The 14,386-nt window shown below is 40.9% G+C and overlaps 1 protein-coding gene across 2 annotated transcripts in view; it reads left to right on the top strand.

Moving 5' to 3' along the window:
• nr6a1a (nuclear receptor subfamily 6, group A, member 1a) overlaps positions 1-13,003 on the top strand; it is a 75,015-nt gene extending 62,012 nt beyond the window's left edge. For both annotated transcript variants that reach the window (XM_061072254.1, XM_061072253.1), the window contains 8 exons: positions 4,998-5,228; positions 6,233-6,288; positions 7,461-7,621; positions 8,397-8,627; positions 9,275-9,529; positions 11,661-11,782; positions 11,875-12,027; positions 12,873-13,003. In XM_061072254.1, coding sequence (XP_060928237.1) covers positions 4,998-5,228; positions 6,233-6,288; positions 7,461-7,621; positions 8,397-8,627; positions 9,275-9,529; positions 11,661-11,782; positions 11,875-12,027; positions 12,873-13,003 — 1,340 coding nt within the window. The remainder of the gene's footprint in view (positions 1-4,997; positions 5,229-6,232; positions 6,289-7,460; positions 7,622-8,396; positions 8,628-9,274; positions 9,530-11,660; positions 11,783-11,874; positions 12,028-12,872) is intronic.
• Positions 13,004-14,386: the final 1,383 nt, after the last annotated feature.

Raw genomic sequence — 14,386 nt, 5'->3', positions numbered from 1 at the left:
GAGATGTTTAGCTCCACTCCCAATACAGCAGATGTGAATGAATTTAATTTATTATGCAAAACACATTCAAGCAATTGGTCCAATGCAGTTAGTTAGGCTAATCAGAAATCAGTGTGAACTGTTAACAGTAGAACTAGTTTATAATTCAGGAATAATCCCTTCGAAGGTTCACCGTGTTTTGTAGATTCTTCTGAGAAACTTCTTCATTATTCTGAAAAGAGATGTTGCTGTTTTTCATTCTTCAACTCTCTGAGCACCAGAGATGAAATTACTTCAACTCTTATTGTAATCGGTTGGAGATAGAAATGTCACGGACAAATATCTCCAAGTCAGGGTCAAACATGCTGCTGGCAGGAATTTCCCAGAGTGAAATCCTTAAGTTAAATGTCATGAATATTTAACTGTTATCTACAGGCAGGAGGAGGAGGAGTCATAGGACGTGACACGCTGAGATCAAGTGTGTGAAAGTGTGAAGTCGCCTGTTTATATGGTGGCCATGCACTTGAAAGACAGGGTGATAGATTTGGCAAATAAGCCTGAGTGATGGCAACTAATGGCCATTGTGTTTTTTCCTCACAGAAGGAAGTCAGGCCTTTCACATGGGGTGGGCAGTGAAATATATGGTTTTAATGTCTTCACTGAATGAGCACATGGTCTGACAAATGGTTGTGTGAAGAGGTGAGGATCCATACTGTCATCAATTTGATCCTCCAAATGTTTTATCATGCCAGATATCTAACATCCTACTGCAGGGTGGAGCTGATCACTGCAGGAAAACCATAGTTAAAAACCGAAAGTGCGCGTTTGCTTTGTGAGGACGATGGTTAGTAGTACAAAAGTTTGTTGGCTCTTTCTTCTCAGGCTTCATGGAGGTGTCGCCTTGCTTTACTCTGAAGCTTAGCAGCTAAAAAGCTCTTCATTGTTGCCTGAGCTGAATCGCTGCTGAACTGCCCCTCCACTCACACTTGAGAAAACTGTGTGCTGCGTTTCACCCAGACTGAAATTCATTTAGAGCCAGCATGCAGGAGACTCTAGCAAATTAATACAGATGACTCACCAACTTAGACAATATCAACTTTATAGCTATCTGTGACAGTAAGTTGCCCCCCTCTCCATTACTACCCATTGGACACTAGCGCTGTGTAGAACCCAAACTGCAGATATGAATAGATACAGTATAATTTGTTACTCTGTATGTATGGTTAAATAAGATAAGAAAGTAGAAAATGATCCAGTATGTTCCCAAAGAAAATCATTGTCACAATCCCCATTTGTCTGACAAAGATGATGTCAAATGTACAATCACAAATCTATTTGGAACATTAACTTGGAACAATGGCCAAACGTTGTGTGAGACCTATCAATGAAGTTATAAAGGCATATTCAAGCTTCAAAATTGTGCTCTTTATGAAGGTAATTCATTTTCATTTAGCTAATGCATTAGAGCCCAAACAATTATCAATTTGTTGTTGTTCCATATTTTATTGGAATGCTTATTATTATTACTACATTTTCAAGTGTACATACGTTCTGCTCATCTTGTTGTTACACTATACTAAACTGATCACATTTTGTTTTTGGACTGTTGGTTGTTATCGGACTTTGGCTTTAGAAAATTATGATCTACCTTTTTCAATTTACAATTTTTTACACCAAAGAATTATTGAAAAAAAAGTCTACAAATTAATCTATATTGACAATTATCATTGGTTGTCTAGGCATTATTATAAAGACTATATTATTTCTATATTAAAAGTGATAGAACTGTGCTAATTATCTCTGTAAAGCAATAAGGTCACCCTGCGTCCTCTAAAAGATTATGTGTAAAATGAGACAACAGCGTGGTGAGGTAATTCTTCTGAATGGAAGCGCTCTCCTTCTGCGACTTAACCTCTGTGCCGTATAGAATTAATCACTTGAATAGTTAAATTCTAGTCCCAGGATGGCCTCACCGTGTGACGCCCCATTGTTTCCGTACAGTATGGCTGCCCCTGCGGACTTCTGCACGCAGCAAACTTAAACCTCACAGCATCATTTAAATGGTAATCTCTCTCTGTGCTTTAGAAGTCCTCTATTCACCATTCATTATCTAGGAGAGGCTTTATGCCATGTGCACCCCCGCACGACCCCCTACCCCTTCTAATTACCTTTAGTGCATGAACCCTGCTGCCTAGTAAGAAACCCCCCCCTCTCTCTGGGAGGGAGGCTTAGCTCTCAGCTCAGTCACATGCCTCTGATGAGCTGCCCCTTTTAATTATATATATATAGACACACACACTCAAAAGCTGAATATTAAAGATGCTGTTACTGTGGCCTGTTGATTGTCAGAGGCAGTATCAACTGTGTGTGTTAGACTGTTCAGCAGTTCAAGACAAAAGTGTAGTGTCTATGATTTGTTCAGAGAAATCTGAAAATTGCAATATCCATAAAATGTTTACAGAATTTCTCAAGTAAATTGTATTCCTGTCAGCTCCTATCTTTCTTTAACCAAATTGTCAATCATTATTTAAATTATTCATCATTTTGTCAAAATGGTCACTGTTTTCCAGCTCAAATTTGAGGATTTATGATGAGCTTTATATATTTAGATCAAACTTAGTTACATGACTTGGTTATAGTCAACACAAGAGTAATTTATAATTGTTTCTGTACATAGAGCATGCATTTTTGATAAAGCAATGTTACATAGTTCTTATACAATCCTTATTATTTTATGTTGATAAAGTACTTAAATAATATAATTTCTAACAGCAATATACACGTTTATTTAGAGCAGAAAATTTCACATCATATATAAAAATTGCAGGTTCAGCATATCTCTATCAATCCACATGGTGCTATTGTTGTTCATGAATTTGTGAACAGAAGACAGTAGTGAGACCAAAGCCTAAAGTGAAGGATTCCAGTAACAAGAGCCAGCAAGGAATTCCCATCCTCTACAAATGGAGGCCATGCAGGAGACCTGCTTGTCTGGCTCCATTATTGGCTTTCCAACCTCAGAAGCCCATAGGAGGGTAAAGGTCCTTCCTGTGTGCTGTGCAGTGCCTTGCATTACACGGGAGTCTTGGATTAATCAGGAGTCCAGGTTAATCTCCAGGCTCAGCAGACAGCCTTAACCTGCTGGACAGCAGCCTCAGACCTGTTATGTCTCTTTGTGGCTACACATGTGAAAGCACACGCTGCTGTCCACACACAGTCTTGTGTTTAAAATTGACTCGGCATATCTTTAATATGGTCCTGCTACAGTGTCATACTTAAGTAGAACGTTTGAGGTACTTATGATACTTCTATTCCATTAATTGAGTCTGAAAGCTAGTCAATTTTATGAGGGAGGTTTTCAATACAGTGGATAATACGTTTTTAAAATATAGTACTTAGTTAAAGATGAAAACACTCCTCTTATCCACCCTCTCTTCTCGTGGTGTCTCACAAACAGCAGTCTGTAGCAGGGCTCACATTTCAGATGTATACAAGTGTGTACCAGGTCCTCAAACTGCCTGGTGGTGGGACACAAGAAGCTGACTATATTGGACCAAACCAATACCAATACTGCTTTCCCACCAAACCATGTATTTGTGCTACAATAGAGAAGCAGGAACCCCCATTACATCACATGCATCAACATGTTGTATAAGTGTAACCTCAGGTCCTGATGTGTCTGAACTGAGTCAAGCCCTGACACTGATCATCTGCAGGTCACATTCCTGCTGCAGGCAGAGCTGATCGCTGGAACCAAGGTGTCCAACCCGTCCACTCTCTGCGGCTGTGAGCAGGAGGGGTGTAGTGTGTAGAGCTTCTTTATGTGTGTGTTATAAAGCTTAAAAGACCATGATAGCAAAGAATATGCATGAATATAATCTGACTTAATTGTCAGCTTCCTCCTCGATAAGTTTGATTATGTGTATCATGTGCCCTGGAGGTAGAGGGAGGATTAGGAGAAGATTTCCAGCAGCTTTTGCCGATTGCTGTCTTTTCAGTTTGAGAACACCCTCACACTTAGTTAAGAAGCTTCCCAAGGAAGGTCCTCAGTCGAAAACATCTGTCTTTGATCCTCCCCCAAGTCTATCGGTATGTTCCGCCATACATCCACAAGTCTTTTTGAAAGCGACATCGGCCCAGTTTTTCTCTTTTTTAAAATTCTCCCTCTTCCATGGTCAGAAAGCTGTCAGTGAGCCTTTCAACCAATTTAAACAACTATGTGCTTGGTTCAGGACCTCCTGTTCCACACCACTGTCCCACTGTGCCACAAGGCCCCTCCTCTTATCCTGAGCCCCCAAATATCCCCTCACATGTGTTCCAAATCACTGCGCTCACTTATTCCTAATCCTATTCTAACAGCCTTTTGGTTTTGAGTGATCAGCAAAAAGTGTGTGCTTTTTAGGAGACAGAATGAAAGTTAATGATTGAGAAAGTACCTGTGTATGATCCATGTAAAGAGATACTACTATGGACTGAGAGCTGATAGATTTTAAAGCACTTGATTGGAAGATAAGCTGCCGTTTCGAAGTACAAGTTACAAGACGATGCCGATTTTAAGGATAATGGTGTTCAATAGAGAGAGCATCTCCAAACCAGATGTCACAACTGACAAATTTAACTAAAGTTGACGGAAATACATATTAGACATCAGTTTGTATTTGGGGGATTTTTTTTCTTGAGAGAGAAAGGCCTCTTCAATGTGATGTTACTGTTAAGAGAAAGGAGAGGTTGTAAACAAATCAGTCGTGTCGTATGCCTTTCTGCCTCCTCTCAGCAGAGTTTCTGAATAAAACATAAGCTACACAACGTCTCAATTCTCCATCCTGCTTCCTGTTACACCTCCACTTTCAGAAAATGAGAGTTAGATTTTAAGCATCCTTCGGATTAGCCAGCGCCTGGATAGCACTTAAGCCTCGACCGCCCCCATGATCTCAATTAAAAACTTGTGCCTTCAGCAAGGGTTTTGCAGAGTGGATTTCTAAATCTGTCCCTTTTCCCTCTTTCTTTTCTGTCTGCAGATGATCCAGCTGACCAGCGTACTTGCCTTATCTGTGGAGATCGTGCCACAGGCCTGCACTATGGCATCATCTCTTGTGAGGGCTGCAAGGGCTTCTTCAAGCGCAGCATCTGTAACAAGCGTGTGTACCGCTGCAGCCGCGACAAGAACTGTGAGATGTCACGCAAGCAGCGCAACCGCTGCCAGTACTGCCGCCTGCTCAAGTGTCTGCAAATGGGGATGAACCGCAAAGGTAACATTTGGACACACACACAGGACATTACTTCAGTTGACATTATAAGCTTCCAGTGGTGCACCTGCAAGAGAAAATGAAAAAATTAATCTTTTGATTATTTGTCTCCATTTAACAGCTAAGATTTCCATTCATGGTAAACACATGTTTTTATTATTGTTCATCAAGACTTCTCCTTGAAAGTGAAATAATTATTTTCATAGGTTTTAGTTTTAGTTTTAGTTTCTTCTTACAGACAAGATCAAAGCCTATATGTTACAATAATCAAAATGAGAAAATCAAAAAAATAGTCTGCAGCCTCAGATTATTTACAATATTAATTCTACTAATATATAATTTATATAAACTGTTTAAATGTTGAAAAATGTCTTCTTTTATTTATTAGTTAACGGCGACATTCCAAAACGTTTTTATTAATATCTTTAATTACAAGAATATAGAATAACTTTTGTTTGTGGGATCATTTTTCACAGACGCAGTAAATCCTCACATTTTACTAACTGAATCTAGTAAATCTTAAGCTTTTTCCTCTTGAAAGCTAACTTGAACGATTAAACATTCCTTAGTTCCTATGAGGTGCTTGGAGACACACACATTCATACACTAAGCACTAGTAAGAGTAATGTTGTTTGTTCCAATTGCCTATGCTGCCCCCTAGTGGATGAAACTCTTTAAGTGACCTCAGATTTCATTTTGTTTGGTTTATTCTCCAAATGTATAACTTCGGTTCAGCTTGTCTTGTCACATGAAATAGAATAACTTAAATCACAGTGGTAAACAAATAATCCCTATGGTACAGAAAGGAAAAGGTTTGCCTCCTAACAGATGGAGGAAAAGCTGTAGTTCAAACCAAAAGGAAAAAAATCACCACATGGATGTACAGGGCGTCAGGCAGTGAAGTGTTTGATTGATTTCAGCCACTAGGTAGAGCTGTGATACTAATCATGAATCGTGTTCTTGTTCATGGATCAAATGTAAATTAAATATTTTTCTTTGTCATTTAGCAATCAGGGAGGATGGCATGCCAGGAGGGAGGAACAAAAGCATCGGGCCTGTTCAGGTACACCTCTATATACAATCAGTCTATACATATTAACCTGGCTCAGTTGCAGAGTTAGCTCGCTGACCATTTAGCGCACAAACCATTCACTTAAATGAATGGTAAATGGTCTGTATATATATATAGAGCTTTACTAGCCTTGATGACCACTTAAAGTGCGTTACAGTACAGCTTGCCAATCACCCATTCACACACACAGTCATACAATGCATCTTTTCGGGCCATTCGCGTTCAGCATCTTGCTATAGAGGGGAAGACTGGGATCAAACCATCGACCTTCTGGTTGGAGGACAACCGCTCTTACCAGTGCTGTAATGCTAACCATGTGGGTGTACCCTTGAAGGATGTAATGAGCGTGAGCCCTGACCTTGTTATATCATCAGAATTATCATGTTGCACTGATAATTCCCTATTCAGCACCAGTTTCATTTGCGTTAACAAATGGTCAGGAAAATGGGTGACATGAGGCTAAGTACCACTGAGTCAGTATTCAGGGGAGGGATGAGCTCAATTCATTCCAACTCAATTCAGTGAGTAAAAAAAAACAAAAACCCCAGCTTCTATTGAAATACGGCTTTATTTCTAAACCCTAATGAAAGGAGGACCTCTCTGTCATTAATATGGAATGAATTGCTGTTTCAATATAGGTACTGAATTGATAGAAATGACAATGAATTGACCCCAGCAACAGATACAAGACACTACTTTTTCCGGAATGTTAATGCCTTCTAAATAGCTTCTGTCTGTGCTTTCTCCCAGCACAGACCTGCTAGGATTCGTGTGTGTGTGTGTGTGTGTGTGTGTGTGTGTGTGTGTGTGTGTGTGTGTGTGTGTGTGTGTGTGTGTGTGTGTGTGTGTGTGTGTGTGTGTGTGTGTGTGTGTGTGTGTGTGTGTGTGTGTGTGTGTGTGTGTGTGTGTGTGTGTGTGTTTCAGTCAGCAGAATCAAATGCACACACATGCATACACACACAGTCACAGGCGCATACCTGTTTGTCTGTCTTTCTCTAGCTCCCTGTTTCATTGTGTGATTGTGTCCTTGCTCCTGAACATTTGATTGAGAAGCAGCACAGAGCTAGTCACTGCTAATCAGCTGAACTGAGACACATCTTATGAGAATGTCCTATAAGCACCAAAAAAAGAAAACCCCTAAATTTTGTATTTGTGCGTTTAAGATCACGGAGGAGGAGATAGAGCGGATCATGTCAGGGCAGGAGTTCAAGGAGGATGCCCCGGAGCACAACTGGGGCAACAACGGCGACAGCGACCACAGCTCTCCCAGCAACGGAGCTTCGGAGGGCAACCAGCCGTCACCTGCCTCCACTCTGTCATCCAAGTGAGTTGTTCATCTAATCCACTCAGCCGTACAGCGCCGGTACTTGGCCCATCAGTGAGATAATGAGCCGGCCCTGACAGTCTAACACCTCATTCCTGTCTCATCCAGACTTCAGTTGAGGCATTCATCAACCTAAGAATGGCTGAATATGCAGCTCCTCAGGCTTGGTGATGATAGCAAACACAAAGAGCTTGCAGCACTATCTGCTGTTCCTGCTAAGGAGACGAGCATATTGTCTATCTGCACTCATCAAGGCCAAATATTGTCTAGGTACTCGCATGATGGTGTTTATTTTAGTCACATTTTGTATAAACAGAAGATTTATCTCTGCAGCCACACAGCCTGGTAACTATGCAGAGGAATAGTTGTTTTATCAAATTAAATCTGATCAGAAATGAACAACAAAATAGAATGCCTGAGCAGAGAAATCTTTGGTATGCAGGTACAAAGTGAACTGCAAAGTTTAGTCTACAAGTTTCCTAAGAAATTTACAAAACAATGTTGATGCAAAAGAGCACAGAGCTCCACCAGAGTTGAATATAAAGGTCACAGGTTATATGGCATGTTTTGCAAAACATAGCACAAACACAGGATGCAGAGGGAACCCACTGGCTTTGCTATCTACTGAACAAACAGATATGAGACGTATCAATCGCATCTGCCTCTGAGTAAGATGGTGTATTACTCAAAATGTGCAACTATTCCTTTTATATTAAAAATAATTCAGATGTGCCCCTATCTGTTTATGTGTGTAACCTTTGACCTTTGCCTACAGTCGCTCTGTGGAAATTAACGGCTACACGGCAGCCCTCAGGGACCAGTACATCAACACCTCCATGTCCACACACTACCAGCTCCTACCTCACCTGTTCAGTTATGCTGCCCAGTCAGGCCTGCTGGCCCCCCAGCCCCGCAGCATCTACCCACAGTCCCACCCCCTGGTGCTGCAGCTGGTGGCAGCTGAAGACCTGGCCCCACTGGCCACACCTATGCTCATAGAAGACGGGTGAGACAGTACAACACATGAAAAACCACACTTAGCAGTTTTTTTTATCCTATTAACTACAAACTCTTAGCACAGACTTAAACAAGTCAAAGTTCAACACTGCAGTTTTCCAATTGTGCAGCTGTGTGAGAGTGCATTTTAAGTAAAACTGGTCATTTATTTAATTCCAAACATTCAATGTTTTGTTATTTTAATTCTGCTGCTGATACTTTGTGTGTGTGTGTGTGTGTGTGTGTGTGTGTGTGTGTGTGTGTGTGTGTGTGTGTGTGTGTGTGTGTGTGTGTGTGTGTGTGTGTGTGTGTGTGTGTGTGTGTGTGTGTGTGTGTGTGTGTGTGTGTGTGTGTGTGCATAAAATATGCATTCAATTCATAAATGACCCCGTGGCAAACCTCTCGCCTACCATCTTTAATCTGTCTATCTGAATTTAAAGTTAAGAGATTTTCTAATTAACTTGTTATATCACAGGTAATGGCTAAACAAACAAGTCTTAATTTCCCCATGATAATGGCAAAATTAATGAATGTTGTTAATGCGTTGTCATGGTAAATTTAGCATCAAATATGTAGTCAATCATATACGTGCTTATGAAGCTATGCACAGCAAGACGGAGTTCCCATCGTAATGCATTGTTGTCTTTTCCATCCCAGGTACAAGGTGACGCAGGTGGAGCTGTTCGCCCTGCTGTGTCGCCTGGCAGATGAGTTGCTCTTCCGTCAGATCTCCTGGATTAAGAAGCTGCCATTCTTCTGCGAGCTTTCCATAGAGGACTACACCTGCCTGCTAAGCTCCACCTGGCAGGAGCTCATCCTGCTTTCCTGCCTGACTATCTACAGTGCCCAGATCTTCGGAGACCTGGCTGACATCACTGCCAAGTATACACCGTCTGATGACGAGCTACAGGGGTAAGTGCCAATGAGTTAAAGAAGGGATTTGTATGAGGGTCTTTCCTTATCCCTGTTTTATTACCATAGTACATTGCAACTTGGGTCCTTTATTTTGTGATTTGGATTCCATTGATTTAAAAGTAATTCTGTATGAATGTGATGTTAAAATCATACAGGCATCAAGAGAAAACAGTGTAGCAACCCTAACCTCTGTATGCCAAGATATAACCCACTATATTTACTTTGTAACCATCAAGCAAAAAGCATAGCTTAAGTCTTACTTTACAGGAGATCACCATGTTCAGGTTGAAGCGCCTTCAGGAAAATATCACCAAGCTGTTCCCCTCAGCTCTATTGGGCCTTTTTTAGCATCTATACATTAGTTGTTTTGATTTTACAACATGCAACTTTACAGTTTTGATTCAGTCATATAGGTTCCACCAACCACATTACTCTGGAAGTTTTGAGTGAAAAAGCTCTAGATTGACAAGGTCTGTGAAAAGATGGAGCATTCAGCAGTTAAAGAGGCTGATCTTTCCCTCAGGAAAAGCAGAGGGGGATAGAAACACTAATAAATCCAAATGAAAGCTACCATTGCTCTGATCTGTTATCTAACATGTTCATGGTAACTTTATCATATGCCATTATGGGGCCAAAAACGAGTTAATGTTGCTTAAAACATAACGTTAGAGAGACTAGCATCATCTACCAGACAGACCCACACAACAACGAAGTACAACACCCTCACATATACACACCCCTACTGCAGTTAAAAAAGGCGTCTGTATGTAGGTAGAAGAATATCTCACCTACAGTATCTCATATTGTCTCCTAGCTCACGTTTGTGGAGCTATTAGCATACACAAGATATCGAAACTGGGGGTGCTAACCTTGGGAAAGTTATCAAAAGCAGACTGCACAAAATTCAAGTGATACATCCCATCCCTCCCATCGACCTTCTTGTCGAAGCTGCATCTTTATGAAAGTGTACTGCCTGAAAAATGCCCACTTTTCCAGTTGCTCACTAACTTCTGACTAAAATCTCTGCTTAAGTGTTGTATGACGCTTCAGTCATTCGCAGTGCGAGCATACACTGTATGGTAGGATGTGCAAAGGCAGGCAGGTAGGTTAGTGAAAGACAGGTAGGCCAGCCAATTATTTCCAGCTGTCCAAATGAAATGAATAGTTGTGTTTATTACAGCCCTGCAAGGGCCAAAGACACCCGCTTTCTTTTCATTTATTGATGGTTATCAGGACTTGAAGAGGATTTCAACAAATGAGATGAAACATTTTTCAGAAACAACTTACCCACTCCACATTTAAGATTTTATATTTAACCCGTTGGATCGAGGGCAATTCCATATTTCATGAAGAGAGGTGGATATCAAGAATTAAATGTTCCCCTCTGCAACAACAAAGGCAAGACGTTCTACTCTGTGAGCACAGTATCTCTAAAAGCTTTTGATATTTCCTTGAAACCAACAGGGAATGTATTGTTGTTGGATGAGGGCCAGTGAAGTGGTGCGTGAATGGGAGGACTCCTCAGGACAGAGCTGTGGCTAGCACCGTCTGGCATGTGAAATACATGCATGTCCCATTCTGGACAGGAAAGGATGAGTGGGGGGTTGGTTCTGTGTAAATCAGGCCAGTATTATCTGACCTCATGACACACATTCTCCTAATACACTGTGCTGTTGTGCTGCTTCGGTCAATTTGCTTGTCGTTAAAGACTGAATGTCTGATTTACAGTGGCGGCACTAAAGTTTGTGGGTGAGATTAGAACCATGAGAAAAACAGGGGATTGAGGTTTGATGAGTGGAATTAAACTCTGTGGGTTTTTCTAACTATTATAAAAAGCTGGGGGGATCAGCCAGACTTTTGTTAAGCACTTCTAGTAGATGTGACACATTCCCTCCCTTATTTTTGCCTTGTTCATTGAAGCATAGAAGATAATAGTGTTGAGGGGATTTTTTCATTTTGTGATGAGCTACTCCACTTCATCACAGTGGATTTTAATGTGGACAGTAAACCAGTTTATCTTCTACTTTGTTTGGAGAATATGCAGTAGCTTTAAAATGACCCTCAAGTGACAGCTTTTTACTTTGGTATTTTTCCAGTGTAAATGACAGGTCTGTGTTTTATTCCTCAGCTTCAGTGAGGATGGGATGGAAGTAATGGAGAGGTTGATATATCTGTTTCGTAAGTTCCACCAGTTGAAGATCAGTAATGAAGAGTATGCATGCATGAAGGCCATCAACTTCCTCAATCAAGGTAACAACACAAGCTCGGTTAATACATGACCCAAGATCTTCATGACCTGTAGTGTATTATCTACATGACTCCTACCATTTGTATCCTTGCAGATATCAGAGGACTGTCCAACACCTCCCAGCTTGAGCAGCTGAACAAGCGCTACTGGTATGTGTGTCAGGACTACACTGAGTACAAGTACCCACACCAGCCCAAACGCTTTCCTGAAATCATGATGTGTCTGCCGGAGATCCGCTGCATCGCAGGTAAGACTTTTGAGGCCCTGTGAAGATTCTCAATCATCCAGTACTATGGTTTTGTCAGGAGTTGTAGAACTGCACATAGACAACTGGACTGGCTTGTATTTTTGAAAATGTTACACCAAATTTACCTCCTGTGCCTGGGTCAGACTGGTTTTGTTTTGGTCAAACCAAATCACCCAAGACGTATGAATTAAATCTCAAAGGGTTTTCTGAATTTCTCAGACATCATGGACAAAGTCAGCTTAGATGATATGAGTATATCCTTCAGCTTACACAAAGGACGTCAGCTGGGTAGACGCTCCTTCAATGTGGCCCAAGACACGTTCACACAATTAAAGAATGTGGCCACATGTTTCTTGGACCATCTCCCAATGTGATCTTCCTGGGTTCACACCTGTATGTAGAGCTGTAGAGACACGAGGTCTGAACAGAGCCTGAGAGCTGTCTAGTACAAAGGTTGTGTGAATAAAATTTCAAAAGGTGAATTACAGCGGTTTTTGAAATAAATTAATATTTGAGACAGCCCTGGGTCTTTAATTCCTACTCATTTGAATGAAATATATAAATAATATTTCAAAAATTCCAAATACTGTATATTTTCACAGCACTGATTCATCAGTTCATTCTGCTCTTGACTTTGTCACTCTGAAGTTTCCCGTTTGCTTTTATTTTTCATTTTTTTTGTCCCGTGTTAAAGGGATAGTTCACTGAAAATTCGAATTCACTCATTATCTACTCACCACTATGCCGATGGAGGGGTGGGTGAAGTCCATAAAAACACTTCTGGAGTTTCAGGGGTAAACAGCCTAAGCTTAGCTAAATATAAATCAAGTTGTTTCTGTTTACAGGGAAGCTGGTGAATGTCCCTCTTGAGCAGCTCCCGCTCTTGTTCAAAGCAGTCTTGCACTCCTGCAAATCCAGCCTGACCAGCTACAGGACCGGCCCGTTGCCCTGCGTGACCACCTCCGCTGGAAACTAGACCCCCCGACCCGCAGAGTCGAGGGATTGGTCTCCCCTCTTGTGAATGTGACAAGCAGCTAGTTTGTTTTTTGTAACTTTTTTCTTTATATATTTATTACATGACAGAGCTGAATGTATGCTGATTTACACTGTGCACATGCTTCTGTACAAAACAAATGCTCGTAGATGCATTGGTCTTTGGAGTTTACAAGTGTGTATCCAGTTTGCTCAATGTGTCGGTGTTGCCATTGTTAGAACTAGACTTTAAGAGAGTTTATTTTATTCAGACGGGGGCGGATAGACACGTGATGAGTGTTATGAGACTACCTCAGGAAGATGTTATGATGTTATGTATTTTCAGGTACCTTTTTTTGCTGTTAAATGAAGAGAGGCCCAGTCTAAAACCAAATTCCTGTGGATGCTTTGGCAACTCAATCAGAGACTGAATGTTCAAAGGAGCTGCATAAATCAAAGATTGAAATCCAGTCTTTAGTTACACTGAAAATGCTAAGTTAGTTAGAAAAACTGAGCTTTTTTATCTGCATGGACTCTCAGATATTCTGCTAATGAGAGGTTATCTTGTCAGTTTAACATTCCATGAGTTAAGTGACAGTTGTTGGTTCTGTGGGATCTTCATCGAAAAACGGAGCATACGGGTATTTTTTACAATCATAGACTGGGGATGTAAAGCTTTAATGAAGAGGAAGAAGAGGATATGTAGGTTTGCTGTTTTAGTTTTTATTGTTTTCCTTTTTTGACCAAAGTGTTATGCAATGCTTTTTTCAAACACCCATTGAATGGTGGGGAGCTGATAGCTTCACAAAGAAAAAAGGTTTCTTATCAATGAAGGATCAAGATAAGAAATGAATCAATCTGTGTCAGAGGGGAGAACCCTTTGCTGGACAGATGAGTATGTTGCTGGATTTCATTCTAAATGCTACTAAACATGCGCACATTCTTATGCACACATACTATATGCATAGAGCAGACTTGATTCCCAGTCTTTGCTTCCCCCTTTGCTTCTCATGAGACGGCTCATTATTTGGGCTCTTTTGCCTGTAGTACCATGAACTTGGTGCTTTTTCAACATACCTAAATCTAAGGTCCACAATACTGTTGTGTTGTGGGTTAAAGTTGTAGTCCGTGTAATGCTGAGGTCTTCAATTCATTCAAAACACACCAAAATCATGAAACATAACTCTTGGTGTTCTAAATAGCGAGAGATCTTCAGAGGTGGGTTGTTGTATACTTGACCTAAGAGAACCAAACTAGAATCAACAACAACTGGATTAAAATCCTAGAGGTCAAATGAACCCAAGTCCATGAGAAGTGATTAACAGTCGGCGGCCATTGCCTTTTGTTCATTTTAAGCTGGCGCAGAGTGCTAGCCTCTGTTCGCTTG

This window comes from Limanda limanda, chromosome 5 (assembly GCF_963576545.1).
Source record: "Limanda limanda chromosome 5, fLimLim1.1, whole genome shotgun sequence".
Lineage (NCBI taxonomy): Eukaryota > Metazoa > Chordata > Actinopteri > Pleuronectiformes > Pleuronectidae > Limanda > Limanda limanda.
The sequence above is the reverse complement of the archived record's forward strand: the minus strand, read 5'-3'. Positions and strand labels throughout refer to the sequence as shown.